Genomic DNA, 27,280 nt, shown 5'->3' on the forward strand with positions numbered 1-27,280 from the left:
TGAAGGTGGAGTAGGGATCTGATTGGAAGTGGTGCAGCAGATTATTCCACCATTCACGACACGTGATTAATTTCTTACAAATGAAGAGATTGGGAATCACCTAAAACTTCCAGTAACCAGCACAACATGTCATACATACATGCCATATAAACGTGTTATTAAGAACCTTTGTTATAAGTATGAAACTATTACTAATCCTTTTGGTTATGCCCTTAATGATGATGCCACATGCCAGGGCTGGTGTCCCTGTCTTATTGCTGTACGCTGCTCTGGTATTACACCTGGGATACACATTTTACTAGAATAATGTCAAACACAGGACATGTCAGACGTCTGATGGGGGACTCACCTAAGTCCACAGCTATGTTCCCCTTCAGCCATGTGTCAGTGTGCACGTATGTCGTGACTCGCCCGCTGTATGTCGTGACTCATCCGCCATATGTCGTGACTCATCCGCCGTATGTCGTGACTCTGGTCTGAAGCATTCTACTTCTCCCTGCTGTGCTCTGTTAATATAGGACTTCACCAAGGAGGTGGAGGCCCGGTCTTTGCTGAAGGCCTCTGTGATCAGCACGGGTGAACAGCTGCTGCAGCTGAAGAGGTGCGGGGACACGGGCACCCTGCGGGAACAGCTGACACAGCTGGAGCAGGGCTGGGCCGAGATCCTGTCCACTCTGCCTTCTGTCCAAGAGCGGCTGCACCAGGTACGGCCCAGCTAGGCCACACCCTCCACGTCTCCAGCTTGTGTAGCTGAGTGGCTTAGGCCTCTGTGCCTATGATCTGAAGGATGCTGGTTTGTTGCATATTTATTGGGCCCTTGAGCGAGGCCCTTAACTGCCTGAAATGCTCCAGTGGGGCTATTTAAATGGCTGATCCTGAGCTCAGAGCCCAAGCTTTGCTCTCGGCTGAATATAAATATGCGTGTCTCTAAGGACAGTGAGAGGGGATATTCCATAAGAGGCATTCCAGTGTGCCTGAACTCATACTGGTGCAAATGGAAAATAAAGCATAATTTCATGTCATTTAATTTCATTTCATTACATTTCACTAGAAAGTCTGAAGTCACCCAGTACAGTGGTTTAGTCGTCAGTAGACAGCATTACTGATGAAGTTTCGTTTCTGGATACTCACGCTGCGGTCAGATCCTGAAGCATCTCTCTGTGTATGCGTGATGTTCTGTTATCTAAAGTTCTTGGCCAGACCTTCAAGGCTGTTGGCTGTTGTACAGCAGAAAACCTCCCATGTTGCAGTAACTGAGCTGAATGACCAAAGCTGAAACATGTCAAGAAGTAAGAGAAAAAGCAAGATAGAGAAAGCGAGATAAAGGAAGGAGAACACGACTCCCAAAGGCTTATCTTTAGAAGTTACAGCTTAACTAATAAAAATAAAACAACATTTCATAACTAAATAAACACTGTGTGCCTGTGTTTGGAAATACAGTGACATGGTATGATTACTAACGATCCAGTGGATATTAAATAATACAAGTGAAGAGATTGGAGATGCCTCCCAGGAACCAGGCTGGGAGGTAATGGGAAGGTGACCTTCGGGAACTGGCTCAGTACTTTTGAAAGGCTTTGAAAGGGTGTTCCTAAATCCTGAGGAAGATCTGGATTGTTGGATTATGGTACTACACCAATATGGTACTACACCACAGCTGTATAAAATGAACATAAAGACAGTGCTACAATAACAGTGAGGTATGGAGGCATTAGGTTTTCTGGTAGTATATTGTTTCCCCACTTTTAGCAGTTGATGGAGAAGCTGCAACCTTCGGAGGCCATGACAGAGCTGGGAGTCTGGATGGATGCAATGGAGAAGAGGCTGAAAGAAGATCATCAGGAGATCCGTCAGGCCAGCAGTGCTGCAGGGCTTCAGCCGCTGCTGCAGAGACACAAGGTTTCAGCCGATCTGTCACATTCTGTCACGTTCTGTCACGTTCTGTCACAATCTGTCATGATGCTGCATGTCACGATCTGTCACGTTCTGTCACAATCTGTCATGTTCCGTCACGGTCTGACACGATCTGTCACGATCTGACATAATCTGTCACGTTCCGTCACGATCTGTCATGGTCTGACACAATCTGTTATGTTCCGTCACAATCTGTCAGAGCTGTACAAAACTAAAGGAGCCAATATGCAGAAACATCTGCAGTGAGCTCACTAATGGCAGTGTAACTGCTTGTGATCTTAGCATGCTTAGAGCAGTGTTTCTCAAACCAGTCCTCGGTGTCCCCCAGGGAATTGGGAGGGAGCAAAAACACGGACCGTCTGGGATGCCCCGAGGACTGGTTTGAGGAACCCTGGCTTAGAGGATAGCTTTGGGTGTGACAGCTGTCAGGTCCCTGGGATGTGACGTCAGACCGGGGCATGACAAGTTTGAGCAGAATGAGGGCATCAAGTCCACATCCCTGTGACCTATTTACTTCACTGTAGATAATAGCAGGTCTACGCAAATATACAATGACGAGTCAGGACATAATGACCACCCCATGTAAAGTGAATAATGTCAACTATGTAGTAAAAGTGATGCGTGTCATCAGGGACATGTTCAACGGTAAGTTAACATTCCGTACTCAAAGTCCAGAGGGACTGCGTCCCCAAGACGGCCTACGGCCTGCTCACTCACTCATTCCCATAGGTGTCGCGATCATTCAGTCACATCCCGCACTGACTAGTCATGGCCGCCCAACACATTGGATTTGAGGGACATATTGGGCAAATATACAGACAAGGGACAGTTTAGGGTGAGAAATTCCCCTGAACTGAGAGCCCCCATGACATTAACGTAGGAAGACATGGGGTCTCCTGGGGCTGAACTGCAGGCCACAGCCCTGGGGTCTGAGGTTCCAACTCTGCCGACTGGACCAGTGTCATACAAAGGCATCTCAGTGTCACACAACATGATGTCAGCTTCCATCCAGGAGGTCTGCTTCCCGCTGATGTTAGTCTCTCTTCCACAGGAGTATCAGGTTGAGATGGCATGTCACCAGCTTACGGTCGACACGCTCAACCAGTCAGTGTTACAGTCCAGTGGCACTGACCTTCCAGCCTCAAGATATGAACACGCGCTGCATGCTGAGAAGCTTGGCGCCCTGAACTTGCGCTGGCTCCACCTGAAGGGGGCGCTGTGTAGTCAGGTGAGCACTGTCTGATAATACAGAGGTCGTGAGAACAGATTGTAACAACTGACGCTTAGCCAGAGTATTGCTCTCTTTGGGGAGAATACTTAACCTGAACTGCACTGGTAGATATTTCAGGTATAAAAAGAACAAAACTGTAGAGCACATGAGAATCATGTTTAAAAGTGATCTGTTTACCAAGGTTTTATATATATATATATATATGCAGCCCATTCCTCTGTTTCATTATGAACTGGGTCCCGCTTACCTACAAATCTGTCTCCTGGGACCCGCCTGCCCGCCTGCCCGCCTGTCCTCTTTACGCTCTTCCCAGAACACTAATGCTAATTCAGCTTAGTTTGAGACAGTTTTTCGTTTAACTCATTCTGCATTTACATGCACATCTATTTATTTAGCAGAAGTTTTAGTCTAAAGCACGTGACGCAGGTATGGCATCAAAAGGAAACAGCGAGCAGCTTAATTTCGGTATAAATGTAGCTGGACTTTTGAGCTCAGGTTCATTCAGCGATGTGACAGCGAGCGTGAAAATGCTCTGGTGCTCCTCAGGTCCAGCAATTGGAGAAGGACCTCCAGACCTGCCTGGCCAGAGACGAGAGGCTGCGGGTCCTGGGCAGAGGCCTGTCCAGGCAGAAGGAGAAGCTGAGCCAGGCGGAGAGGCCTGCCAGTCGCTGGCAGGCCAGGGAGGCGCTGCAGGAGTGTGGGGTATGCGTCCACACTCACACCCCTGTCCGACACACACCACCTTGGCTATTGCGGGTCTGTTCGCATTGCGAAGTGCATAAATGTTGGCCTGTGAACATGGCGCAGGACACAGAGGAGAAGCTGAAAGATACGGACACCCAGCTTCAGGAGCTGAGAGAAGCCTGCCTGAGCGATACAGACGGGGAGCTGCGTCCCGACTGCGCATGCAGCGGGCAGCTGGACACGCTCAGCAGGGACTGCGCAGATCTGCATCAGCAGGTGCCTCACATACCCCGGGTGCTCAGCTCTGATTGCTCACTGCACCCGTAATGCAGTGTCAGAGATTCACTGCGTATTATCTGAGCATGATCACAAGATAAAGTGCACCGTACTCTGTCCTGTACGTCATGTTGCTTTAGTACACTGTGTTGTATTATAGCACAATGCCTCATACATATTAACTATGAATATACTATACTAGATCAGTAGCACAGTAAAATAAATAATAATAAATAACTACTATAAAATGCAGTCCATTATACCATTATAACACTAGACCCTAACACTAAAGGCAAAACACCGTAACCACATTTTTCAAAATTGAGTTGTGACTGAAATTGAGTTTCTTAGGCTCTGTTTTATCCCACGACAAAGTTTCTTAGTTTAGCGCAGTTATTGTGTTTCACCTCTGGGGGGCAGTATAGTTCACCTCTGTCACTTCCTGTCTTTGCAGGTCACTGCTCTCCGCCCAAGGCTGCAGTGGGCCCTGGATCTCTGGGGCCTGGTAACGAAGGGGCTAGCAGAGGTAGCACTCCACACCACCAAGAGCCAGTACACTCTGGAGCAGGGCACTCACGCCCAGTTCTCCCAGCATGCACTGCAGGACCACGTGGATGAGCTACAGGTATCTGTGCTCTCGGCCAGGTTCCGGTCAGCTTCATGGGCTTGAGTGTTAAACTCCGATATACAAAATGACCAGACGCATGCAATTTTCGGATGTCTTTAAATTCATTGATTTATTTCATTGGATAGTGTTGTCAATTTTAAATCTCTTTCAGACCTGTGAGTCTGTGTGTCGTTCGTGCTGCTACTGGCTTTTATGGACTGAGCAGGTTGAGTCCCTTTCTGTGGACTGCCTGGGTTATGAAAGTTTGCTGAATGCCTGACATCCGTATTGAAGCTGCTGATATGGATATAAACTGTAATGCTCCTGAGCTGGACTGTGTATTTCTGCCTGTAGCTCCTGCAGGTCGAGGCAGGGGGCGCCGAAGAGAAATGGGAGGCTTTAAACCAGAACTTCTGCAACCTGAGGGACGTTATCAGTCCTGCTGCAGCTCAGCTCTTATCAGAGCAGATAGAGAAGCAGGAAGCTCGGTCAGTACCTGAGTAGACAGGACTGTTCTCTCCTCGTTGGCTGGTGTGAAAGTTTAGAACAACCACAATTAAACATTACCTGCATGAACAACCATCCATCCATCCATCCAACCATCCATCCATCCATCCATCCATCCATCCAACCATCCATCCATCCAACCATCCATCCATCCAACCATCCATCCATCCATCCTTCATCATAAATGCTTATCCGTAACATGGCCACAGTGAGACACACAGGGCACCGGGCAGGGGACTCCCCCAGTCTCACATGTCCATCACATGACATAATAACCAAATATACATTTAAAGAGTGTCTGTCCCTTCCTGTTTGGACAGTTGTGTGACACTGTGTGTCTGCAGCTGAACTCCATGAAGTCTTGTGTAGCACTGGTGCCTGTTTTTGTTTGCTTCCCGTTTTTAGCAGGGCAGCAGTCAGCCAGGAGGTGGGCGGCGCTCTGCCTCGGGCCCAGGAGCTGCTGGGCCTCTGGAGAAGGTACAGCAGGGCCTTCATGAGCTGCTGGCAGAGTCTGCAGGTCCACCAGGAACAGGCCAGCTTCCTGCTGGCAGCCAGGCCTGGAAGTCAGCACACTGCTGAGCAAGTCGTAAAACGACTGGAAGCCAGTAAGGTGAGTCCATTGCGAAGGCCGAGGCCCAGCGCCAAGGATGCTGCGAGGGGCTACATGCTAACGCGCACACTGACGCGCATCAGGGCCAAGGATGCTGCGAGAGGCTACATGCTAACGCGCACACTGACGCGCATCAGGGCCAAGGATGCTGCGAGGGGCTACATGCTAACGCGCACACTGACGCGCATCAGGGCCAAGGATGCTGCGAGGGGCTACATGCTAACGCGCACACTGACGCGCATCAGGGCCAAGGATGCTGCGAGGGGCTACATGCTAACGCGCACACTGACGCGCATCAGGGCCAAGGATGCTGCGAGGGGCTACATGCTAACGCGCACACTGACGCGCATCAGGGCCAAGGATGCTGCGAGGGGCTACATGCTAACGCGCACACTGACGCGCATCAGGGCCAAGGATGCTGCGAGGGGCTACATGCTAACGCGCACACTGACACACAGCGGCACCTCATACAGCTACACTCAGTGCATTTCAATAATTATACTAAGCTGTCATTTATTATACATTTACATCTGTCAGAATGTACCAAAATGATATCAGCAAGACATGTAATAGAATGTAAAAGTGTTAAAATGTTTCTGACATGGTATCAGATGGATTTATTAGAACACAAACCTGTTTTTAAAAAGGATTGTTTTAAAGAGGCCTTTCTTCATGACCTAAATGTTGGACAGATGCAGCAGCAGAGTCTGCAGGTCTTGCAGAGAAGCATGGAGGAAGTGATGGAAGCTAGCAAACATCTCACTGGCCACATGAATGTCCCAGCAGCCATCTTTATCCAATCAGAGGGTTGGATGTTGTCATGTGAACTCCTCAAGCTAAGGGAGGCACTCGCAAGGAGAGAGGGACACCTACAGGTAAGAGGTCAATGCCAGCATTCAGGCATGTCCATATGCTGATCTTTGAGCTGTAATTGGCAGTCAGGCATGTCCATATGCTGATCTTTGAGCTGTAATTGGCGGTCATGCATGTCCATATGCTGATCTTTGAGCTGTAATTGGCGGCCATGCATGTCCATATGATGATCTTTGAGCTGTAATTGGCAGTCAGGCATGTCCATATGCTGATCTTTGAGCTGTAATTGACGGTCAGGCATGTCCATATGCTGATCTTTGAGCTGTAATTGGCGGCCATGCATGTCCATATGCTGATCTTTGAGCTGTAATTGGCGGTCAGGCATGTCCATATGCTGATCTTTGAGCTGTAATTGATGGTCAGGCATGTCCATATGCTGATCTTTGAGCTGTAATTGGTGATATTCAACCCAAGTAAATTTTGGTCATGATGCTGACATTTCTGAATTGTTTTTACAGTTTTAGGTGTTTATTTTTATAGCAGCTTAAAAGAAATATTCTTTTGGGATATGAAATAATAGCACAATGTAAGGACTGATCATTAGTAAGAAGTAATTAACTATGCAAGAAAAATCCCCATAATACTAATAACAGCCTAATCAAACTCATGAATTTGTCAAAACAGCCTGGTTCCTCATGTGTGGAGAACATTGCTGTACATATTATATTGTGGTGACATTGTTACAAGCCTGAAAATATCCAGAATACGTGAAACATGTCAATAGTGGTTTAATGATTTACATATTGAAAATAGGAGCAAAAGGCTAGGAATAAAGAAAATTATATGAAATAAAAGTAAAAGCTTCGTAAACCTCGGGATGCCATTTCCACAAAATGTTGAAAATAAAAAAAAATCGCCTTCTGATGTATCCATAGCTAGTTATATGATCTGAAGTATATTTATTTCAGAATATCTATCAATGACTGGTTTTGTTAGTGTCCTGAAGGTCCAATCGTGGCTTGTTTTGCGTACATGTAGGGAGTATGAATTGCTGGACTGCATATTTTTTCCAAAGTATAGAACTTTCTGGGGCTACTAAACAGGAGGCTATGATAATAGAATCAGAAGCTGTGATAATAGTACAGGCCCTTGGAGAGCATGTTTCGTTTGGTTACTTATGGTTAAGGTTAGTTCTCGGTCGGGGTTAAGGTCGTCATGTTGGGATTAGACTTTACCCCATAGAAATGAATGGAGTGTCCCCACAAAGATATAATTACAAACCTGTGTGTCTATGTGTGTGTGTGTGTGTGTGTGTGTGTGTATGTGTGTGTGTGTATGTGTGTGTGTGTGTCTGTGTCTGTGTGTGTGTGTGTGTGTGTGTGTGTGCACGTGCAGGAGGAGCTGGAGGAGCTGCAGAAGTTCACCAGCAGTCTGGCCTCCCTGGAGCTGCACCTCTGCTCCTGCCAGAGCAGCCTGGCCGGCGGCGCAGACTCTGCCCCCCAGGTGAGTGGGGGCTTCATGCGTGTGACCCCCCCCCCCCCCCCCCCCCCGGGAGCGTCCTGCAAACAGGCAGCAGCCCCCAATGCCCACAAACCATGTGCAGTGTCCCAGAAAGCCGTCCATGGGAATCTAAACACGACCCAGTGTCATTCCGCTGTTCAGCAGGAGTAAAGTATCTGCTAGAAGCATTTCAGCGGCGGCCCGCTTTACTGGCGGTGCTTTACAGCCCGTTACTGTGGGTCAGGCTACGGGTTCTGCAGTGGTGGTGAATGGCTGCTCCTCTGCTCCTCTGCTCCAGAGCGTCCTGCAGGACCTGGGCTCCTTAGGACCTGAGCTGGAGGCCCTGAACTGGAGGGGTGACATGCTGCCCCAGGGGGACCCTGCTGGTGACAGACTTCAAGCCCTCAACAGGCAGTGGGCTGTGACCTTCACACAGGTGGCACAGGCGTACAGGTGGGGGAACTGCGCTCTTCTGTTACATCTTACATGTCTGTTCACTCTTTTCCACAGGGCCGCAGACTGCAGGTCCTGTTATTTGTTACTGGGCATGAATGTACTGGACCTGGGTAACACCTCCTGAACCTTAAGGCATTTAAAAAAAGTTAAAAAGCCCTTTGGGGTATTTGGGGTGTGGTGAGTGAAGACCGTGGTAATATGGTTCTGTGGCAAAACTCATGATGCTCCGGATAAACTGACAGCATCTTCTCGCCATGCGTGTGTCTCTCATGCGTGTGTGTGGCTGTTGTCACGTGTGTGTCTGCGTGCCTGTGCCTCTCGCCATGCATTTGACTGTGGCTGTCGTCATGCCCGTGTCTCTCATGCCCGTGTCTCTCAGTGAGCTGCAGCAGGGCGCCGTGGGTCAGCAGAGCTTCCAGGTTCTCTGCCAGTGCTGGACAGCCTTCCTGCAGAGCATGGAGGACAGTCTGGCCAGGGAGGAGCCCCACTGCTCCCCCTCCCTGCGAGAGCAACTCGCCGTGCTCCAGGTAGCCCCCCTCCCCGTGATACTCTGCCCGCTCTTACCACACCCCTGGCCCCATCTGACGTGCATATGTATGTATTCCTTGCCTCCTTCAGAACATATTGTTTGTTGCCTTGTTGTTAATTAATTAAGCTGGACACGCACCAAGCCAACAGCAAGAAACTAGCACCAACCAAGGCTAACAGACAGTCAGCTCACGGCGATTGTGAAAAATTGAGCTGGAACACAGTGACACCACTAGAGGTGATGATTGACATGCAGCCCAATCAGAGAGCTGAGTTTCACCAGCTAGCTTCAGTACTGAATCAACATGCTAAATCAGCCAGACCAGTGCGGATGGGGACCGACCGTGTCCGACTGTGCCTCACTCACTGGCCTGAGAAGCAGCCAGTGACTCTCCCCGATGGCTCGACGGCCTCCGAAGGCCCCACATCGGCTTGCCGCGGCCCGGGTTCCTGTTGTGCCTGTTTGGTTTAATACTGGGCAAAATCATGTCCCATATTGTTTCAAAATGGGACACAGCATTTTATTTTTCAGTGTGGGGCAGATCCCGTTTATACGTGATGGGTGGAATCTCTAGTTCCCGTGTCCGTAATAATCAGTGTCCCCCACAGAAGCTGCGGGTGGAGCTTCCCAGGGGAGACCAGCTTCTGTGGTCCATCCTTCAGGAGGGACAGTGTCTGCTGGAGAGCCTGGAGGTCGAGCCCAGGTAAGAGATCGACAAGCACCGGTGCTGGAGTAGCTGCCGCACCCAACAGGATACTGTCAGTACTGTGGCACTTCAGGGGTGATTTCATTGGCAGCAGATGGTGTATCAGTGTAGGAACATGGTTATCGAAACTGCTGTTAAGTAGGTCCCAATTTCAGCAGCACTTTCATAGTAAGACCTGGTGCGGAATGAACTGTACAGTATATGCTGTCAGCCTTCAAGGAAACAAATAAAGAATCGATACTTAGCTACTCTTCTGCTTTTGGGTGTTTTTAAGGCGAAGTTACTGTGATTGTAACTGAGTCTCAGTTCATTATTGAGTGATTGGCAATGGAAACTTTTGCGAGAAGGTTTGTATCTCAAATGAGAACCATGTTTTTAATGGCCGTGTCGCCCTGTGCCCGCTTGTGTTAATTGACGTGTCATGGTAGATAAATATGTTTCCAGAGGATGGTTTCGGAGGTCTGTGTGTTTGTGTGCCATTCGCTGGGAAACCATAGGGTACCTGAGAGTGAGCGTGAGTCACATGACCCATCGTTCCACAGGCGTGACCTCACTCTCCAGCTGACGCACATGAGGGAGCGCTGGCACTCTGTGCTGGTAAGGGTGCAGCAGCATGGATCCCTGCTGAGGGCCTTAGTGAGGTACTGGCAGCTCTACATACACGGCACGAATGAACTGAGGACACTGCTGAGCCAGACTGACTCGCTCCTGCCCCCTGCTGGCCCCGCCCACTGCAGTCTGCGCGAGCTCCGACGGTCCCTGCAAGACCTAAAGGTAGGGTTTGCCTGTCTGTCTGTCTGTCTGCCTGTCTGTCTGTCTGTCTGTCTCTCCGTCCCCCCCTCCCTCCCCACTCATGCCCTGTCCCCATCGTGTCCAGCATGCTGAGGACCACATGGGCCGCCGCCATACTGTCTACAGGCAGACCATGCAGATTGGCTGGCAGCTATGCTCTGCGTCTGATGCACAGACCCAGGCGCAGCTGCAGACGGAGCTGCGGCTGCTGCAGGAGGACTGGGAGCGCACGGAGAGCCTGCTGGGAAAGCGCAGGGCCCTCACAGAGGCCATCCTGCAGGTACATGGGAAAGGTCATGAAAAGGTCATGAGGGCAGACACTTGCTCAAAGGGACCTCATTGACTCTAAGGTAACAAAGTGCTTGTTTGCTCTGACAGGTTCAACAGTCTTTACCGTTATTTAAGTCATGGATCCTGCTTTGCAGTCAGAACCCTCAGGTCCAAACACCGATACTTAAACACACATGCATGCGCCTCCGTGCCTATATGCAGTCATGCTGAGATGCTCACACACAGCTGAGGGATTCGGGTAGGGAATCCAGCTTTGATCACACTGACCTACATCGGAACATCTCAGCAGTGACATGGCAGATGTGATGCAATCCCCGATCTCTAATGGAGCAGGTGGCCAAGCGTTTGCTCCTCAGTACGCTGTGTGTGGTCCCCGTATAGCTGGATCTGACCTGTGTCCGTAACGAAGGATTTTGACTCACTAAGCCAGCGGTTCAGGAGGAGAGATTCCTGTGTGCTGTGCTCAGCCGGAGACCCTGGCAGTGATGCTGTTCTCACGCGTTCTATGAATGTTCTCCCCAGAACTGGGAACGCTACAAGGCCAGGCTAGCCGATAGCGGAGAGCGGCTGGAGGAGGTGAGGAACAGACTGAAACAGCCGCTGCCTGAATGTCTGGAGGAGATCCGGCTCACAGAGAAGATCATCAAGGTGCTTATCGGAAAGGTCCAAGTGCTCAAGGGAATGTACTTCCCCTTATTCTCAGTTACAGTGTCTAGCTCTACTTGGGTTAAGTGTAGAACTTAGAAGTGACATTTAATAAGATTGAAGGTCTTTAATCGTCACATGCACAATTGTCCAGTGCAATGGTAGCGAAATATAAGAGCTCCGTTGCTGTGCGTAAATATATATAAACTATAAGGGAAAAAGTTTAGATGAATAATAAAATAGATTGTTAAAAAGAAAACTATTAGAAAAGGTAGTAAAATATGTATGAGTGTAATATAAAGTGTCCTAAAGATGTTGGATGATCCTCCTGTAATTCTCCTGTCTGTGCCTATAGCCGACGGGAGCGGTTGGCACTGGCTTTCCTCCTGACCAGCTGCATGCACTGTGCAGCTCGCGCACTGCAGCATGTTCATAACTGGCACCACTGGGAAGCCAGCAGTGTAGTTAGTGCGAGCTGGACAGTCATTGTTGTGTCTTCTGGGCCACCATTGGCTGGTTGCTCTTCCCTTGCCCCTCCCTCTTCCATCCCCCTCACCCTATCCCAACCCCCGTCCCAGTGTGTTGCCCAGTCCCCTAATCTGGCGGGAGATGAAAGAAAGGGGGGAGGGAGTGTGCATGTGAGCGTTGGCCGTGCGGGACTGAGGTGACTCTGCTGCACGATGCAGGAGCTGGAGGAAGCTCTGCAGCACTGGGCCCACGGCCTGACGGAGCTGGCGGCCATGAAGACTGAGCTGTCCCAGTACGTGGTGGCCAGAGACGGGCCCCCCCCTGGCGGGGCAGCCGAGGACCTGCAGCTCCAGTGGGAGGAGCTCTGTGCGAAGGTATGCTTTTTATATTTATGTTGTGTTGTATTGGTGTTGTTGATGTTATACATTTATTTTTTGTATCTGTATTTAGGGCCAAAGGGAAACAGTGTTTCACTACATTGTGTACATGGAAGCATTGAGCATAAGAAGTCTTGAGTCTTGAGTTTTGTCATTTTATTCACCTTGCTGTACGTAGCTAGAGACTCAGATCCAGTGAGTGGAGGCAGGCAAAGGCGGGGCAGATAGGGTGCATGAATGAGTCACAGGTGGGCTGTTCCATCTGGCCGATCGCGGGGGCTTCTAGGTGCCCCAGTGCCTGCTGGGAGATCACAATGGCACTCTCTATATTCAGCATCAGTAGCACTTAAATGATTAGTAATGGGATACACCTCATTATAAAACAGTCCTCTTCCGTAATCTGGCCCTGAGAATGGGGGGTGGGGGGGGAACACGTAGCTCTTGAGTTCTCCCTGACTCCTATGAGCTTCCTCTAGGGTCTCTGGTTTGCTCACACAGACATGGAGTTTGCCTATTTCGTATCTTAGAATGCCTGTGGCATATGATTGGATGGGTGTGTGTATGTGCCCTGTGATAGGCTGGCATCACAGCCATGTGCCCTGTGATAGGCTGGCATCCCTGCCTTGTGCCCTGTGCTACCTGGGATAGGCTTCCAGGCCCAATGACCTGATGCAGATTTAGTGGTTGGAATATGGATGGATGGATGGATGGGTAGATGAATGGATGGATGGATGAGGTTTGTGAAGTGACATTTTAATCCCCAACAATCTTCTCACTTCAGTACACCCTGTGGTTGGTGCTGCCCAGTTTTGTGATGGACCATGTCTGAACTTTGAACTTTGAAGTAGTTTGGACGTGTTGCTCTGACATTGCAGGTTTCTCTGCGCAAGCAAGAGATTGCAGATCGTCTGAGCGCCTGGGTGATCTTCAACAAGAAGAACAAGGAGCTCTGCGAGTGGCTGTCGCAAATGGAGAGCAAAGTGACACACAGGGCCGACATTAGTATGGATGACATGATGGAGAAGCTGAAGAAGGTAGGGTGTGGGGTCCCAATCAGAGCCGGGCATGGGGGGGTTCCATACGGAGCCGGACGTGGGGGGGTCCCAATCAGAACCGGACGTGGGGGGGTCCCAATCAGAACCGGGCGTGGGGGGGTCCCAATCAGAGCCGGGCGTGGGGGGGTCCCAATCAGAACCGGGCGTGGAGGGGTCCCAATCAGAGCCGGGCATGGGGTTCCATACGGAACCGGGCGTGGGGGGGTCACTCTCAGAACCGGGCGTGGGGTCCCACTCAGAACCGGGCGTGGGGGGGTCCCACTCAGAGCCCGGCGTGGGGTCCCACTCAGAACCGGGCGTGGGGGGGTCCCAATCAGAGTCGGGTGTGGAGTCCCACTCAGAACCGGGCGTGGGGGGGTCCCAATCAGAGCCGGGCGTGGGGGGGTCCCAAACAGAGCCGGGCGTGGGGGGGTCCCAAACAGAGCTGAATGTACAGATTGGAAGCCAGCAATGCAGACTGTAGGATCTCTCTGCTCTCTGCTTATGGTGTCTACATAATAAACCAAATGCACTCCATGCACATGTCATTTCTCTTTAATTGAGTAATTACTGTAGCTACTGCAGTTGCTGTTACTGTAGTATGCGTCAGGGGAAACTCGCTTACTCTGGGAAGACCAATTCTCCTGTTCCTTTCCGACCAGGACTTCATGGAGGAGATCAACCTTTTCAGTGAGAACAAGACCCATCTGAACAGGCTGGGTGAGCAGCTTCTCAGCGCCAGCGACCAGACCCGGGGCGCTGAGGTCAGCGACAAAATGGCCGATGTGAATGCACGCTGGCAGCGCCTGTTTGACCACATCGAGGCCAGGTGAGGGCGCCACTGTGACCTGACAGCTCTGCCGGTGGTTCTACAGGACCACTGCTTGCGATGGTGGTACTGAAGGCTGATACTGCTCTGTACTCTAAGCTATGGGAATGTTCTGGTAGTTCTGGCAGCTAATATGACGTCCTTTCTGTTGAGATACATCCAGTTACAGTTTTTTTCTTTAACCTTCATTGGCATCATTAAACAAACACAGTGTATTCCGCTATCATTCAGTCTGCTCTGTTCCCGCCTATAAACTAACATCCTGAAACTACTGGCCTCGAACTCCGGTGATGTATAGTGGTGCAGCTCTGCTAATGGATGATGATGCTTCCAGCCAGTTATTCTGTACACATTTGAGGTAATTGAGTAGTTTATTTGTGCAGATATTGTAATGTAAGTTAATTATTTGGTCATTTGTTCAGCCCTCTACTGCTGATTCTCTATCAGTTCAATCACTTATCCTTTAACGTTTGCGTGGAGAATTTGTCCTTGATTATTTCTTCAGAGCTTGTAATGCAGTGATGCTTATGAGACAGGTTTTACTCTGACAGTGTCAGTGACCGTGAGCAGGTTCAGCTTATTTTGTTGCCTGCTTAAACAGTTGGAGTAGTGCTCAGGACCAGTCATTTATCTTTGTTTTGTCTAAAATGGGAACTATTTGGTGCTTAATGCCCGTAATATAGTTTAGAAATTGATAAGAGAGTAGAAATGCTACAGAAACCAACCATTTGACCGAGTCTAGCCCTGTCACTCTCCCTGTTTGCTCTAAGTCATGCCGCCACCCTGCCCAGGGTCCCTGATCCCTGGCAGAATGTTCCGCGGCCCTCCCCAATGACCGTGACCAGTTCCCGGTCACGGTTCCCAGCGACTGCTCCCTGACCTCAGCCAGACGGAGCAAGCTGTGCTGGAAGCTGGGCATTGGGGTGAAAGGCCTGCCCACTGTAAACAGCTTCAGATTAGCCATCTGGCCAAGGCTGGCAGTAGGCCTGTGTGGCTGGGTCACCCGTGATTGGTCTCTTGGTGCTGCATTACGCATGATTAACCAATCAACTACGACTGCGCCTACGTGACTGGGTCACCCGTGATTGGTCTCATGGTGCTGCATTACTCATGATTAACCAATCAGCTATGACTGCACCTGCGTAGCTGGGTCACCCGTGATTGGTCTCTTGGTGCTGTATTAGTCATGATTAACCAATCAGCTACGACTTCGCCTGCGTAGCTGGGTCACCCGTGATTGGTCTCATGGTGCTGCATTACGCATGATTAACCAATCATCTATGACTGCGCCTGCGTAGCTGGGTCACCCGTGATTGGTCTCTTGGTGCTGCATTACGCATGATTAACCAATCAGCTATGACTGCGCCTGCGTAGCTGGGTCACCCGTGATTGGTCTCATGGTGCTGCATTAGTCATGATTAACCAATCAGCTATGACTGCGCCTGCGTAGCTGGGTCACCCGTGATTGGTCTCATGGTGCTGCATTAATCATGATTAACCAATCAGCTATGACTGCGCCTGCGTAGCTGGGTCACCCGTGATTGGTCTCATGGTGCTGCATTAGTCATGATTAACCAATCAGCTATGACTGCGCCTGCGTAGCTGGGTCACCCGTGATTGGTCTCTTGGTGCTGCATTACGCATGATTAACCAATCAGCTATGACTGCGCCTGCGTAGCTGGGTCACCCGTGATTGGTCTCATGGTGCTGCATTAATCATGATTAACCAATCAGCTATGACTGCGCCTGCGTAGCTGGGTCACCCGTGATTGGTCTCTTGGTGCTGCATTACGCATGATTAACCAATCAGCTATGACTGCGCCTGCGTAGCTGGGTCACCCGTGATTGGTCTCATGGTGCTGCATTAGTCATGATTAACCAATCAGCTATGACTGCGCCTGCGTAGCTGGGTCACCCGTGATTGGTCTCTTGGTGCTGTATTAGTCATGATTAACCAATCAGCTACGACTGTGCCCGCACATCCCTGTTTTTGAGGGTGCACCATGATCTGATGAGGGTGCCCCTTCGTAATCCTGTTAGCCAGTGAGGAGGAGATGGACTCTGGGTCATGGCGATGGTGGCCCTGCTCCAGGGCCAGCTGAGAACAGACTCGACGCTTCACTTCCTGTCTGACCATGGAGGAGTATTTCATTTACATCAAGTCTCTGTTTTACACTTAGATCTGCATTAAAATGATGAATATAGCTTAACCTATGTAATCTGATTGACCAATAAGGTGCTGGCAGATGACACGGTTCTTAAGAAGCCTTAGTATGACAGGATGTTGATATTAATAACTTTATATACTAATGCTCCCGTCATAAATGAGGTATACGGTTAATCTCAGGAGCCGAATCAGGCCCCTGCGGCTCTCTGCCGCTGCCTGCTAAGCTACCTGCCGATGCTAACTCCCCCGCAGCCTGGCTGCCTGGTAAAGGCCGTGTCTCCAGCAGACAGAGCCTCCTTCTCTGACCTCACCCTTTCCCACCCACATGGACAGATTCCTGATTAGTTACGGATTCAAGGAGCACTTCGGGTGCCATTATTGGAGTGCAGCCTATGCAGTGTTAAGCTCTTGTCTTGAGGTTTGAAAAGGTCCAGCTTTAACCTAACAGCCTACTGCTGTGCTTTTTATAGCTCTGTTGTTCGTGTAACCATGGAAACCTCAGCCACCTATTGTCAGCAGACAGTGTCAGCTTCTTTATTTCCAGCCTGGTTACTACGGCGACCTTAAGCACAGAGACAGGTCACCTGAGACACGAGAGTACAGCCCTGGTGGGGGGGGGGGGGGGGGGTTGGTAGTGACTGGTGAGACCCACCTGGGGGTCTTTCCCAAACTCAGAAGGGGACACTCGCCAGTTTGTGTCTGATACCATTCAGAATTTTCAGATGTGCTGGTGTTTTGCAGAACATAACCGGCAGCTTGTGAAAGGTTTCGTGAAAGTGGCTGTTTCACAGCATTATGAGCAGCTCAGATGTACTGGCAGCTTGGAGAACCGCGTACGGATCTGCAGGTTCTTTGGTATGAGTTCAAGCTGTGAAGGTTTTTGGCATTTAATGGAGCAGTGTGTTTACGTGCATCTCCTCTGTGTTTCCAGTTACATGTGACATCCCCCCCCCCCCCCTCATGTACGACCTGGTTTCACATGACATTTTCCTCCATGTATGTCCTGGTTCCATATGACTTGCCCTCCGTGTAAAATCCGGTTCCATGTGACTTGCCCCCTGTGTATGTCCCAGCTGCATGTGACTGTCCCCCATGTGCATGCAGGGTGCGGCAGCTGAAGGAGACGCTGAGTGCAGTGCGGCAGCTGGACATGGACATGAATCACCTGCGAGTCTGGCTCTCCCACACAGAGGCCACACTGGCCACACCGGTGACATACAGCATCTGCCACCAAGACGAGATCCAGGGGAAGCTGGCTGAGCAGCAGGTGCTTGGCGTGTTTGTTCCGCGTGTTCTTACACTGGGAATATGTACCGGCGTGTTTGTTCCGCGTGTTCTTACACTGGGAATATGTACCGGCATGTTTGTTCCACGTGTTCGTACACTGGGAATATGTACCGGCGTGTTTGTTCCACGTGCTCGTACACTGGGAATATGTACCGCCGTGTTTGTTCCGCGTGTTCTTACACTGGGAATATGTACCGCCGTGTTTGTTCCGCGTGTTCTTACACTGGGAATATGTACCGCCGTGTTTGTTCCGCGTGTTCTTACACTGGGAATATGTACCGCCGTGTTTGTTCCGCGTGTTCTTACACTGGGAATATGTACCGCCGTGTTTGTTCCGCGTGCTCATACACTGGGAATATGTACCACCGTGATTGCTCCGCGTGTTTTTACACTGGGAATATGTACCGCCGTGTTTGTTCCGCGTGCTCATACACTGGGAATATGTACCACCGTGATTGCTCCGCGTGTTTTTACACTGGGAATATGTACCGCCGTGTTTGCTCCGCGTGCTCGTACACTGGGAATATGTACCGCCGTGTTTGTTCCGCGTGTTCTTACACTGGGAATATGTACCGCCGTGTTTGTTCCGCGTGCTCATACACTGGGAATATGTACCACCGTGATTGCTCCGCGTGTTTTTACACTGGGATTATGTACCGCCGTGTTTGCTCCGCGTGCTCGTACACTGGGAATATGTACGGCCGTGATTGTTTCGCGTGTTCTTACACTGGGAATATGTACAGGAGGTGCACATGCAATCAGCTTTAGACATGTTTTTGGACATTTCAAGCCGCTAACTGATCCCTACTCTGTAACTTATGGTTTCTCTGTGTCCTTGTCCATCCATGTGTGTCTCCACGGCCGCGTCTCGTGGACGTGCTTCTCTGGGGTGGTGCAGAACCTTCAGCGAGACATAGAGCAGCATGCCGAGGGCGTGGCCTCCGTGCTGACGGCGTGCGAGGGCCTGCTTGGGGACAGCGAAGGCTGCGGCACCGAGACAGAGCGCAGGTCCCTCCAGGAGGTAGCACGGTGTCTGGAGCAGCGCTGGAGGAACATCTGCACCCTGTCCCTGGAGAGGAGGGCAAAGTGGGTTCTGCAGCACAGCCTGAGGCCCAGATTCCACAGAGACATGAAGAGCTTTAGTCCCTTTTTTAGTACATGAAGCTGCCAAAACTTAAGGGAAACACTCAGCATGATGATCAACCTCAGAGAAGCGACATTAAATCATTGTAAATAAATCACTAATGGTATACACCAAATCCAGACACCAAATAATGGCGAGAGGTAGAGATTGTCCCACTTTATCTGCAAATGCAGATAATTATTACTAATTAAAATTATTCTGAGATCTGAAAACAACAAGTGAGTCATCTCACCAGACAGGTGATGGAATCTCCCTAATGTTCCATCCCCAAGGTGTGGTGACAGTTACAGAGACCTGTAGATAGAGATCCTGCCTGTGGGCAGAGTGATCCTCAGCATTGAGCTCAGCGCTGCTCCTCTGGGATCTTCTTACTCGGACTCTAATGAATCTGTTCTGTTGTTTCTGCTTAATGGAGACCCAGAGGACCAGTGGTATTCATGGCCTCGTTCAGATGAATGAGGACCAGGAAGAAGCTCATCTGTCTTTTCCTTCTTCCTGAGCAGGGTCACCTGCTCACACGCATCTGGCGTGACACTCGCGCTTTCGGACGCTCACACTAACGCGAGAAATCTCATGGAAAATCTGCATATTCCATGATAAACCTAAAACTAGCTACATCAAAAGCGTCGGGCAGTTTGCAAACCATGCAAACTATTTACAAGGTAATAAAATTGTGACATACATGTAAATGCGTGTGCATGTGTGTGCAGACTTTTCTGAAATTGAAAATCTCACGCCAGCGATCTGACCAAACTTGGTCACCCTGCCCCTGCTTTGCATACATTCTTGCAATGCGTGCATGACTAATTATTCTGGAAGTTTCTGGATAAGACCAGCTAAACAATCCAATGTGATTATAACTCCTGTTGCAGGATTGACGACACGTGGCAGCTCTGGTGCAGCTTCCTTGACGATCATTCGCACTTTGACGACTGGCTGAAGGCCGCTGAGCACATCGCGGCCGACCCCAAGTCCGTCGACGTCCCTTACGCAAACGCCAAGGAGGAGCTCAAGAAGTTTGAGGTCAGAGATGTGAAGCGCCAGGGCTAGAGATACTCATGTTCTGCTGTAAGGAAGAGCTTTGAAATTAGCCAGCCGGAGTCAGCTCTGTGAATTGTTATGCCTGCAAGTTGCTGGTCTCTATGGGTTGTGCTCCTTCCTGGTTTGAGGCCATATTCTAGCAGAAGTGATTATCAATGAGGTACCTGTGTGTAGTCTGGGACTGATCCTGGATCAGTGTTTGCCTACCCAAATCAGGGCCTCACTAATGCTGGCATGAAGCAGGGTTGGGTTCCCACTGCAGTCCTGCAATGTGAGTATCCCTCATGGGTCACCTTCTCCTCCAGGCCCTCCAGAGACAGGTCCAAGAAAGACTGGCCCAGCTGGAGAGGCTCAACAAGCAGCACCGTCAGCTGGCCCAGGAGCAGCGCACTGATTCAGCGGGCCGGCTGAGATGCACGGCCTGGGAGGTGAACCGGCGCTGGGACGAGCTGGAAAGCCGTGTGGCAGCCATCCTGCGCAGGCTGAGGGTGAGACTGATCTGACCAATCGCGTGCAGCTTGGGTAATTCCAACCAGCCTATCACTGACTGAGGTGATTGGGTTAATGAGGTTAAAGCCACAACACCGTATGGCAGGTTTTACTCAAGTTTTCTTTGGACTCTCTGATCCCACCCCCGCTTCCCCGCAGCACTTTACATGCCAGCGGGAGGAGTTTGAGGGCATACGGGAGGGGCTTCTGGTGTGGCTTACCGAGATGGACCTGCAGCTGACCACCGTGGAGCACTTCAGTGACAGCGACATCCAGGACAAGATGAGGCAGCTCAATGTGAGTCCTTCACCAATCAGGACCCTGGCTGGGCCCTCAATGACACTGTACAGTACACAGCAGGGCCTCACTGACACTGTACTGTACACAGCAGGGCCTCACTGACACTGTACAGTACACAGCAAGCCCTCACTGACACTGTACAGTACACAGCAGGGCCTCACTGACACTGTACTGTACACAGCAGGGCCTCACTGACACTGTACTGTACACAGCACGGCCCTCACGAACACCAGACGGTACACAGCAGGGCCCTCACTGACACTGTACAGTACACAGCAAGCCCTCACTGACACTGTACAGTACACAGCAGGGCCTCACTAACACCAGACGATACACAGCAGGGCCCTCACTGACACTGTACAGAACACAGCAGGGCCCTCACTGACACTGTACAGTACACAGCAGGGCCTCACTGACGCTGTACTGTACACAGCAGGGCCTCACTGACACTGTACAGTACACAGCAGGGCCTCACTGACGCTGTACTGTACACAGCAGGGCCCTCACTGACACTGTACAGTACACACCAGGGCTCTCACTGACACTGTACATTACTCAGCTGTGCCTTCACCAGTATTGCACAGTATACTGTACAGTTGATCTCTCACTAACACTGGACAGTACACAGCTATGCCCTCAGCAATACTGCACAGTATACAGTTGGGGCTCTCACTAACACTAGAAAGTGCACAGATTGGCCCTCATTAACACTGTACAGTGTAACTCTCTGCTCTTTACTTTGACCACTCTATGATATCCCTGTGTCTCCCTGTCTAGGACTTCCAACAGGAGATCACCCTGAACACCTCTAAGATCGACCAGCTGATCGTGTTCGGAGAGAACCTGATCCAGAAGAGCGCTGCGCCGGATGCCGTGACTATCGAGAATGAGCTGGAGGAGCTGCATTCCTACTGCCAGGAGGTGTTCGGTCGAGTGGGCCGCTTCCATCAGCGTCTCACTAGCCCCCAGCAGGTCAGCAGTGGAACTGCATGTTCAGGGTGTAATTACAGGCTGGGGTCATACCTTCACGGGCATGGTGGTGGGACTGTTTTCAGGTGAAAGCTAAACATTTCAATCAAGAAGTGGGTCCATCCACAGAGTAGGAGATTTACCTGGGTAGTACTGGGAGCTGTTCTGGATGGATGCTGAGTCACTTTATAGATATCTAATTTTTTTAGCAGACGCTTTTATCCATAGTAACATATATTATTTAAGGGTCATGTTCAGGAACCCAGCTGTGACATCACTCTGTCAACACTGGGGTGTGAACCAGTGAGCTTCCGATCACCAGCACAGTGTCCTGACCGAGCCACACCCTGACTATGGGGCTGACACACTCTCCAGTGTCTCTACTCCAGTTAATGTGAAGACAGGTCTGGTAGGATGATTGGTTCACATGGCGGTCTAACCCTGTTCCATGCCCCTAGGTCAGACAGGAGCAGCAGCATCAGCAGGAGGACCTGGAGGAGGAGACGCGGCCTGCCCGGGGGGGGGGTCTGCTCTCCATATCCCAGGAGCGCTCAGACAGGGACACACCCATCAGCGTGGAATCCATTCCCCTGGAGTGGGATCACGCTGTTGATGTGGGGCCACATCAGAGGAAAGAGGAGGAGGAGGAGGAGGAAGAGGAGGAGGCGACCTTCTATAGCGCTCTGTCTGGTGAGCTGCAAATGTGTGCACAGACACAGCCAGCACAGAAATGCAGCACACAGACACAGTCAGCTCAGAAATGTAGCATACAGACACAGTCAGCACAGAAATGCAGCACACAGACACAGTCAGCACAGAAATGCAGCACACAGTCACAGCCAGTACAGAAATGCAGCACACAGACACAGTCAGCACAGAAATGCAGCACACAGACACAGTCAGCACAGAAATGCAGCACACAGATACAGCCAGTACAGAAATACAGCACACAGACAGTCAGCAGAGAAATACAGCACACAGACAGTCAGCAGAGAAATACAGCACACACACAGACACAGCCAACACCGAAATACAGCACAGTTGGATGCATTCAAAGCACACATCTCCTGTCAGGCTGCATTTAAAGCACACATCTCCTATGTCAGACTGCATTCACAGCACGCATCTCCTGTGTCAGACTGCATTTAAAGCACACATCTCCTGTGTCAGGCTGCATTCACAGCACACATCTCCTGTGTCAGGCTGCATTCACAGCACACATCTCCTGTGTCAGGCTGCATTCACAGCACACATCTCCTGTGTCAGGCTGCATTCACAGCACACATCTCCTGCGACGTACCCAGCCTGTGTGCTGGGGGCTCCAACCTTATTCAGCAAAGTACACGTGCTCACAGTGTCACTCATCTGGCTGATGTTTCCTTCTAGTAATTTATTGGTCTTCTCTGAATTTTCATCTTCGCATCTAGGTTGTTGTAGAACATTAACCATAAAATTTAATTGTGAGATAAGTAAACTCTGAGAGAAACCTTGGAAATAGTCATTTTTCTTTTTACAATCTAGAGATTGATATGGACAGAGCGATAATTCATTGTAATAATGGCTCCTCTACCTACCTCTTGATGTTTGTGAAGCACTGTCTTTGAATGGACCAGTGTGTGATGGACAGTGTGTGATGGACAGTGTGTGATGGACAGTGTGTGATGAACCAGTGTGTGATGGACAGTGTGTGATGGACAGTGTGTGATGGACCAGTGTGTGATGGACAGTGTGTGATGGACAGTGTGATAGCGAGCTCTGATCGCACCTTTGTGGCTTCCAGGGAGGTCTGTGACAGAAGCCAGCTGGCACACCCCAGAACACACGGAGACGGGCGGACCATATCCAGACATCAGCCACACTCAGCCCTCTGGGCCCTTGGATACCAGTATACCCTTTAAAGAAGGCTATGTAAGTCTGCTGCCCCTGGTGGCTTGGAGGAGACATCTCATGCTTCAAAGCTGGCAATTTGACATGCAGTCACATTTATTTTTTGGAGGATTATTTTCACCAAGTCAGTGTAGAAGTTAGATACCCATAAACCAACAGACAGAACATCTACACAAGCACATTGCAGGCATGAAGGTCACCACAGGAGGGATTCTGCTGGCCTGAGACTGATCAAGGCAGAACAGACCAGAATTACTCTTCTGGCCTTTTAGACCTAGGGAAGACAGTAATCTTTATGTGGATTACTGTGGTGCCCATTGTGTCAGTCTTCAGTAGAGTCCAGTCTTCCCTAATGGTAGATGTCTGGCCCTGGGCCACAGGTGGACTTGATGTCGGAGTGCAGTGGCACTGTGGCAAGCGTGGAAAGGGTATCGCTGATCCTGAACAGCCCCGAGCATCCAGACGACGTGGGGCTCACTGGCATAAGTGCTGCAGACAAGCAGTCGGGTAAGGCCCGCCTCGCCTTCCACATTGGCTGCTCAATACTCATTGACACTGGCCTCGACCAATTGGAGCTGAGCCCTAGTGTCTGCACAGGAGTGATCAAACGCTGGGAGCTGCTGCAGGCGCAGGCAAGGGGCGTCGAATTAGAGGCTGGCCACGACCTGAGGGGGCAGCAGCAGCTGACCTCTGACCTGGAGAGCGTGGCTGCATGGCTCGGCCAGGTGCAGTGCGAGCTGGAGCGGCTGAAGAGGAGCAAGCCATCCGCCAGCATGCAGGACATGGAAGCTCACGTCAGGCAGCTGAAGGTGACACGCGTTCTCCGCCGGGGCCATGTGCTCAGCATGTCTGCATCCTGTAGGCTTCAGTGGCTATACCTGTGTGCGGACTGAGAACAGCAGACTGAGAACAGCGGACAGAGAACAGCGGACAGAGAACAGCAATCCCACCTGACCTGTCTGTTCCGGGAACATCACCATGTTCCTGAAGGATCATACCGCTGCACTTTGCCTTTTGATTTGAATAGTCAAACACTTGGGTAGTTTTTCCTCATCTCATTAGGTTCTTGCTTTGCTGGTAGATGTTGTGTAGCTCCTGCTCCAGTGCTGCTTACACTGATTCCTGGTCATTCACTGGAAGCTCACCCTAGCTGCACTTGGGACTAGTCACCTCCTCATCAGTCGTATGTTTGTAATGAGCTGTTTGTAATTCATTATTTTTGTTTATTGGGGCATGTTTGCTTTCATCATCTGTTCTTATATTTTTGTTCTGAGAGTACTGACCCAGAACCTTTAACTGGAGTATTACTGTACTGCACTAAGAAGGATGGCTATTTTTACTGACAGTCCAGATCTATAATGAATCCTAGAGGGTGAAATCCACACTGCTGTGGTGTGTAGTTCTTCTATGAGGATAGATCTACATTTGATATGTGAGGAGGCCAGTAGATGTCTTCTGACGTTCGGTCTGTATATAGACTTACATCCCCCCCCCCCCACATCCAGGAAATGCAGAGCACCTTCGCCAGCTACAAAACAATGATTATTTCGGCCAACCTGAGGGCGCGGGAGCTCCAGCAGAGCGAGCCTGTGGCACCCCATGGCCTGCAGGAGGCGCTGTGTAGCGTGAACCAGGGCTGGAAGGAGGCCTGCGCCAGCCTGGAGGCCTGGGAGGCGGATCTGCGCAGTGCCCTGCTGTGGTGTCAGGTAGGGGGCGCCGCGTGCGCTCACTGTCTACTGGGGGGTGCGCTGCTCCTCTGTGCTGGGAGGATGTTCCCATGGAAGGAGTTTTGAGGACCTCATGATTTTCACTGTAATGTTATATACAGTGGTACCTCAGAACTTGAACTTTTCGTTCAGAACTCCGGATCGAATCCTAAAGAGTTTGAGTAATTTGTCCAATTTATCCAAACGATGTGTAAAGTAAAAAAAAACAACGTGTCCTGCCCTGATCGTCCGCTCCTTCCGTGTGCCACGCCCCTTCGTTAACACCGTGTGGAATCCCCATGTGATCAACAGTTTCTGGTTGCTGTCATTAGTCCTCTGTATTTTGTCCACGTTTCAGTTTGTTTCCCCAGCCCGGTCATTGTATTGTCCATCTGCGTTTTGCCTGCCTGTAATTTTTTATTGAGATGTGCCGCGTGACTCATATCTTAGGTTGGCGTTCACGGTTTGACTTCTGAGATTCAAATCGAGTCCTAGGTAATTTTTTTTCAAACTGGTTGGTTCGACTTTTAAGAAATTCGAGTTCTAATGAGTTTGAGAACTGAGGTACCATGTACTGTATATATCATCTGATTGAAAAAAATTCTATAAATATCGAACTACTTCTACAGCTTGATCTTTTAAGGGAGCCGTCACCTCTTTGAAGGTTCACCAGCAGAGCCATCATCCTTTAACCTATTTTTAACCAGTTTGCCCCCTAGTGGTACAGGTGCCAACATGCGCGTTTTAATGAACCCTGACAGATGACACTCAATAAAACTCATGCCTCAAACAACAAAAACCCCATCTCTCCACCCCGAAACATTTTGAATAACTTGCGTAGAATTTTTCACATAGTATGTGCCACAGTTTTTGTTTTAATAATATGCAAAAGTGCAAATGCTGATGCCCACTACCCCCATCCCCCCCCCCCCCCCCCCTCAGGAATTCCACGCGGCGCTGCACTCCCTGCTGCTGTGGCTGGCTCATGCCGAGAGCCGACGCTTCCCAGTGGACATCCAGGACCCAGACCTGAGCCAAACGGCCCTCTTGGAGCAGCAGGCCAATCTCAGGGTACGGGGGAGGGGCTCTGGGGGAGGGGCTCCGAGGGGGGGGGGGGTGCTGGGGAGGGGACAGGCTCTAGAGTGACTGGGGAGGGGCTTCAGTTTTTCCTTTCTGATGCGATACTTTACTCCCCAGTGTGGCTCATGGTCTCTGCGTATTGAGAACATTCTTACTTGTCAGACCTTCCTTTTCCTCCAATATGGCACAGATTTCACCCATTTCTCTGGTGCTCCTCAGTATCTGGAGTTTTCACCTCATTGCTGATCCGTCTTAATAACTTCTTCAATGGCGCCCCTTTGGGCTTCAATAAAAGGCATCCAAAATTAGATTTTTAGAATAACCACTTCTATTGATTAAGGAAAATTTCACTGTAGCCTTTTTATAATTATGGATATACAAAGTGTACTTGTATTATTTTCCAGCAATACTTCTGGTTATACCACATACATCGATGTCATATCACAGTAGGGTTAGGTGCGTATGGTACAGCACAACGCCCGCCCATGCTAACGGAGGTGTCACGCCCCCTTGTGGCAGGGCTTGGAGGGGGAGCTCCTCAGCCGCCGGCAGCAGGTGGAGTCCCTGCAGGAGATCTCATCCCAGCTGCTGCCGGAGGCGGCCATGGCTGAGGAGGAGTACGCAGAGGCCCGGGACAAAGTGCACATCGTGAGCAGGAAGCTGCACGCTCTGCTGCAGCATGTGGATGATGATCTGCACGTGCTGCAGGAGCGCCTGGTGCGTATGTCTCCGCATGGAACATCTGCGTGCTGCTAGAAGGCACCCCAACCTGAGCAGATATGCATGTGCTAGACAGGAAGAAAGGTGGGGGGCATGAACTTATAATTCATAAAGCGGGGGCAGCCTTATCATTAGCCAATGATATGTTTTGAATCACTGAGTGACAGGGGAGGGGGCTAGAGTCCCTGTGGCTCCACCCCTGTGGCCCCTCCCTGTATATA

General features: G+C 50.4%; 1 protein-coding gene across 1 annotated transcript in view; it reads left to right on the plus strand.

Annotated features, from left to right (window-relative positions):
* Positions 1-27,280, plus strand: part of LOC111844400 (uncharacterized) — a 166,697-nt gene that overhangs the window by 132,936 nt on the left and 6,481 nt on the right. Inside the window, exons 70-101 of the mRNA XM_072703050.1 lie at positions 519-704; positions 1,750-1,899; positions 2,966-3,142; positions 3,692-3,847; positions 3,953-4,105; positions 4,560-4,730; positions 5,067-5,200; positions 5,625-5,829; positions 6,522-6,704; positions 8,038-8,145; positions 8,441-8,595; positions 8,978-9,125; positions 9,736-9,830; positions 10,376-10,607; positions 10,711-10,905; positions 11,439-11,564; positions 12,248-12,403; positions 13,282-13,440; positions 14,103-14,269; positions 17,541-17,703; positions 18,622-18,809; positions 19,740-19,890; positions 20,214-20,396; positions 20,557-20,694; positions 21,475-21,669; positions 22,125-22,356; positions 23,447-23,574; positions 23,934-24,060; positions 24,151-24,362; positions 25,059-25,259; positions 26,202-26,330; positions 26,859-27,056. Of these exons, the coding sequence (XP_072559151.1) occupies positions 519-704; positions 1,750-1,899; positions 2,966-3,142; positions 3,692-3,847; positions 3,953-4,105; positions 4,560-4,730; positions 5,067-5,200; positions 5,625-5,829; positions 6,522-6,704; positions 8,038-8,145; positions 8,441-8,595; positions 8,978-9,125; positions 9,736-9,830; positions 10,376-10,607; positions 10,711-10,905; positions 11,439-11,564; positions 12,248-12,403; positions 13,282-13,440; positions 14,103-14,269; positions 17,541-17,703; positions 18,622-18,809; positions 19,740-19,890; positions 20,214-20,396; positions 20,557-20,694; positions 21,475-21,669; positions 22,125-22,356; positions 23,447-23,574; positions 23,934-24,060; positions 24,151-24,362; positions 25,059-25,259; positions 26,202-26,330; positions 26,859-27,056 (5,301 nt within the window). The remainder of the gene's footprint in view (positions 1-518; positions 705-1,749; positions 1,900-2,965; positions 3,143-3,691; positions 3,848-3,952; positions 4,106-4,559; positions 4,731-5,066; positions 5,201-5,624; positions 5,830-6,521; positions 6,705-8,037; positions 8,146-8,440; positions 8,596-8,977; positions 9,126-9,735; positions 9,831-10,375; positions 10,608-10,710; positions 10,906-11,438; positions 11,565-12,247; positions 12,404-13,281; positions 13,441-14,102; positions 14,270-17,540; positions 17,704-18,621; positions 18,810-19,739; positions 19,891-20,213; positions 20,397-20,556; positions 20,695-21,474; positions 21,670-22,124; positions 22,357-23,446; positions 23,575-23,933; positions 24,061-24,150; positions 24,363-25,058; positions 25,260-26,201; positions 26,331-26,858; positions 27,057-27,280) is intronic.

This window comes from Paramormyrops kingsleyae, chromosome 19, assembly GCF_048594095.1.
Source record: "Paramormyrops kingsleyae isolate MSU_618 chromosome 19, PKINGS_0.4, whole genome shotgun sequence".
Classification (NCBI taxonomy): domain Eukaryota; kingdom Metazoa; phylum Chordata; class Actinopteri; order Osteoglossiformes; family Mormyridae; genus Paramormyrops; species Paramormyrops kingsleyae.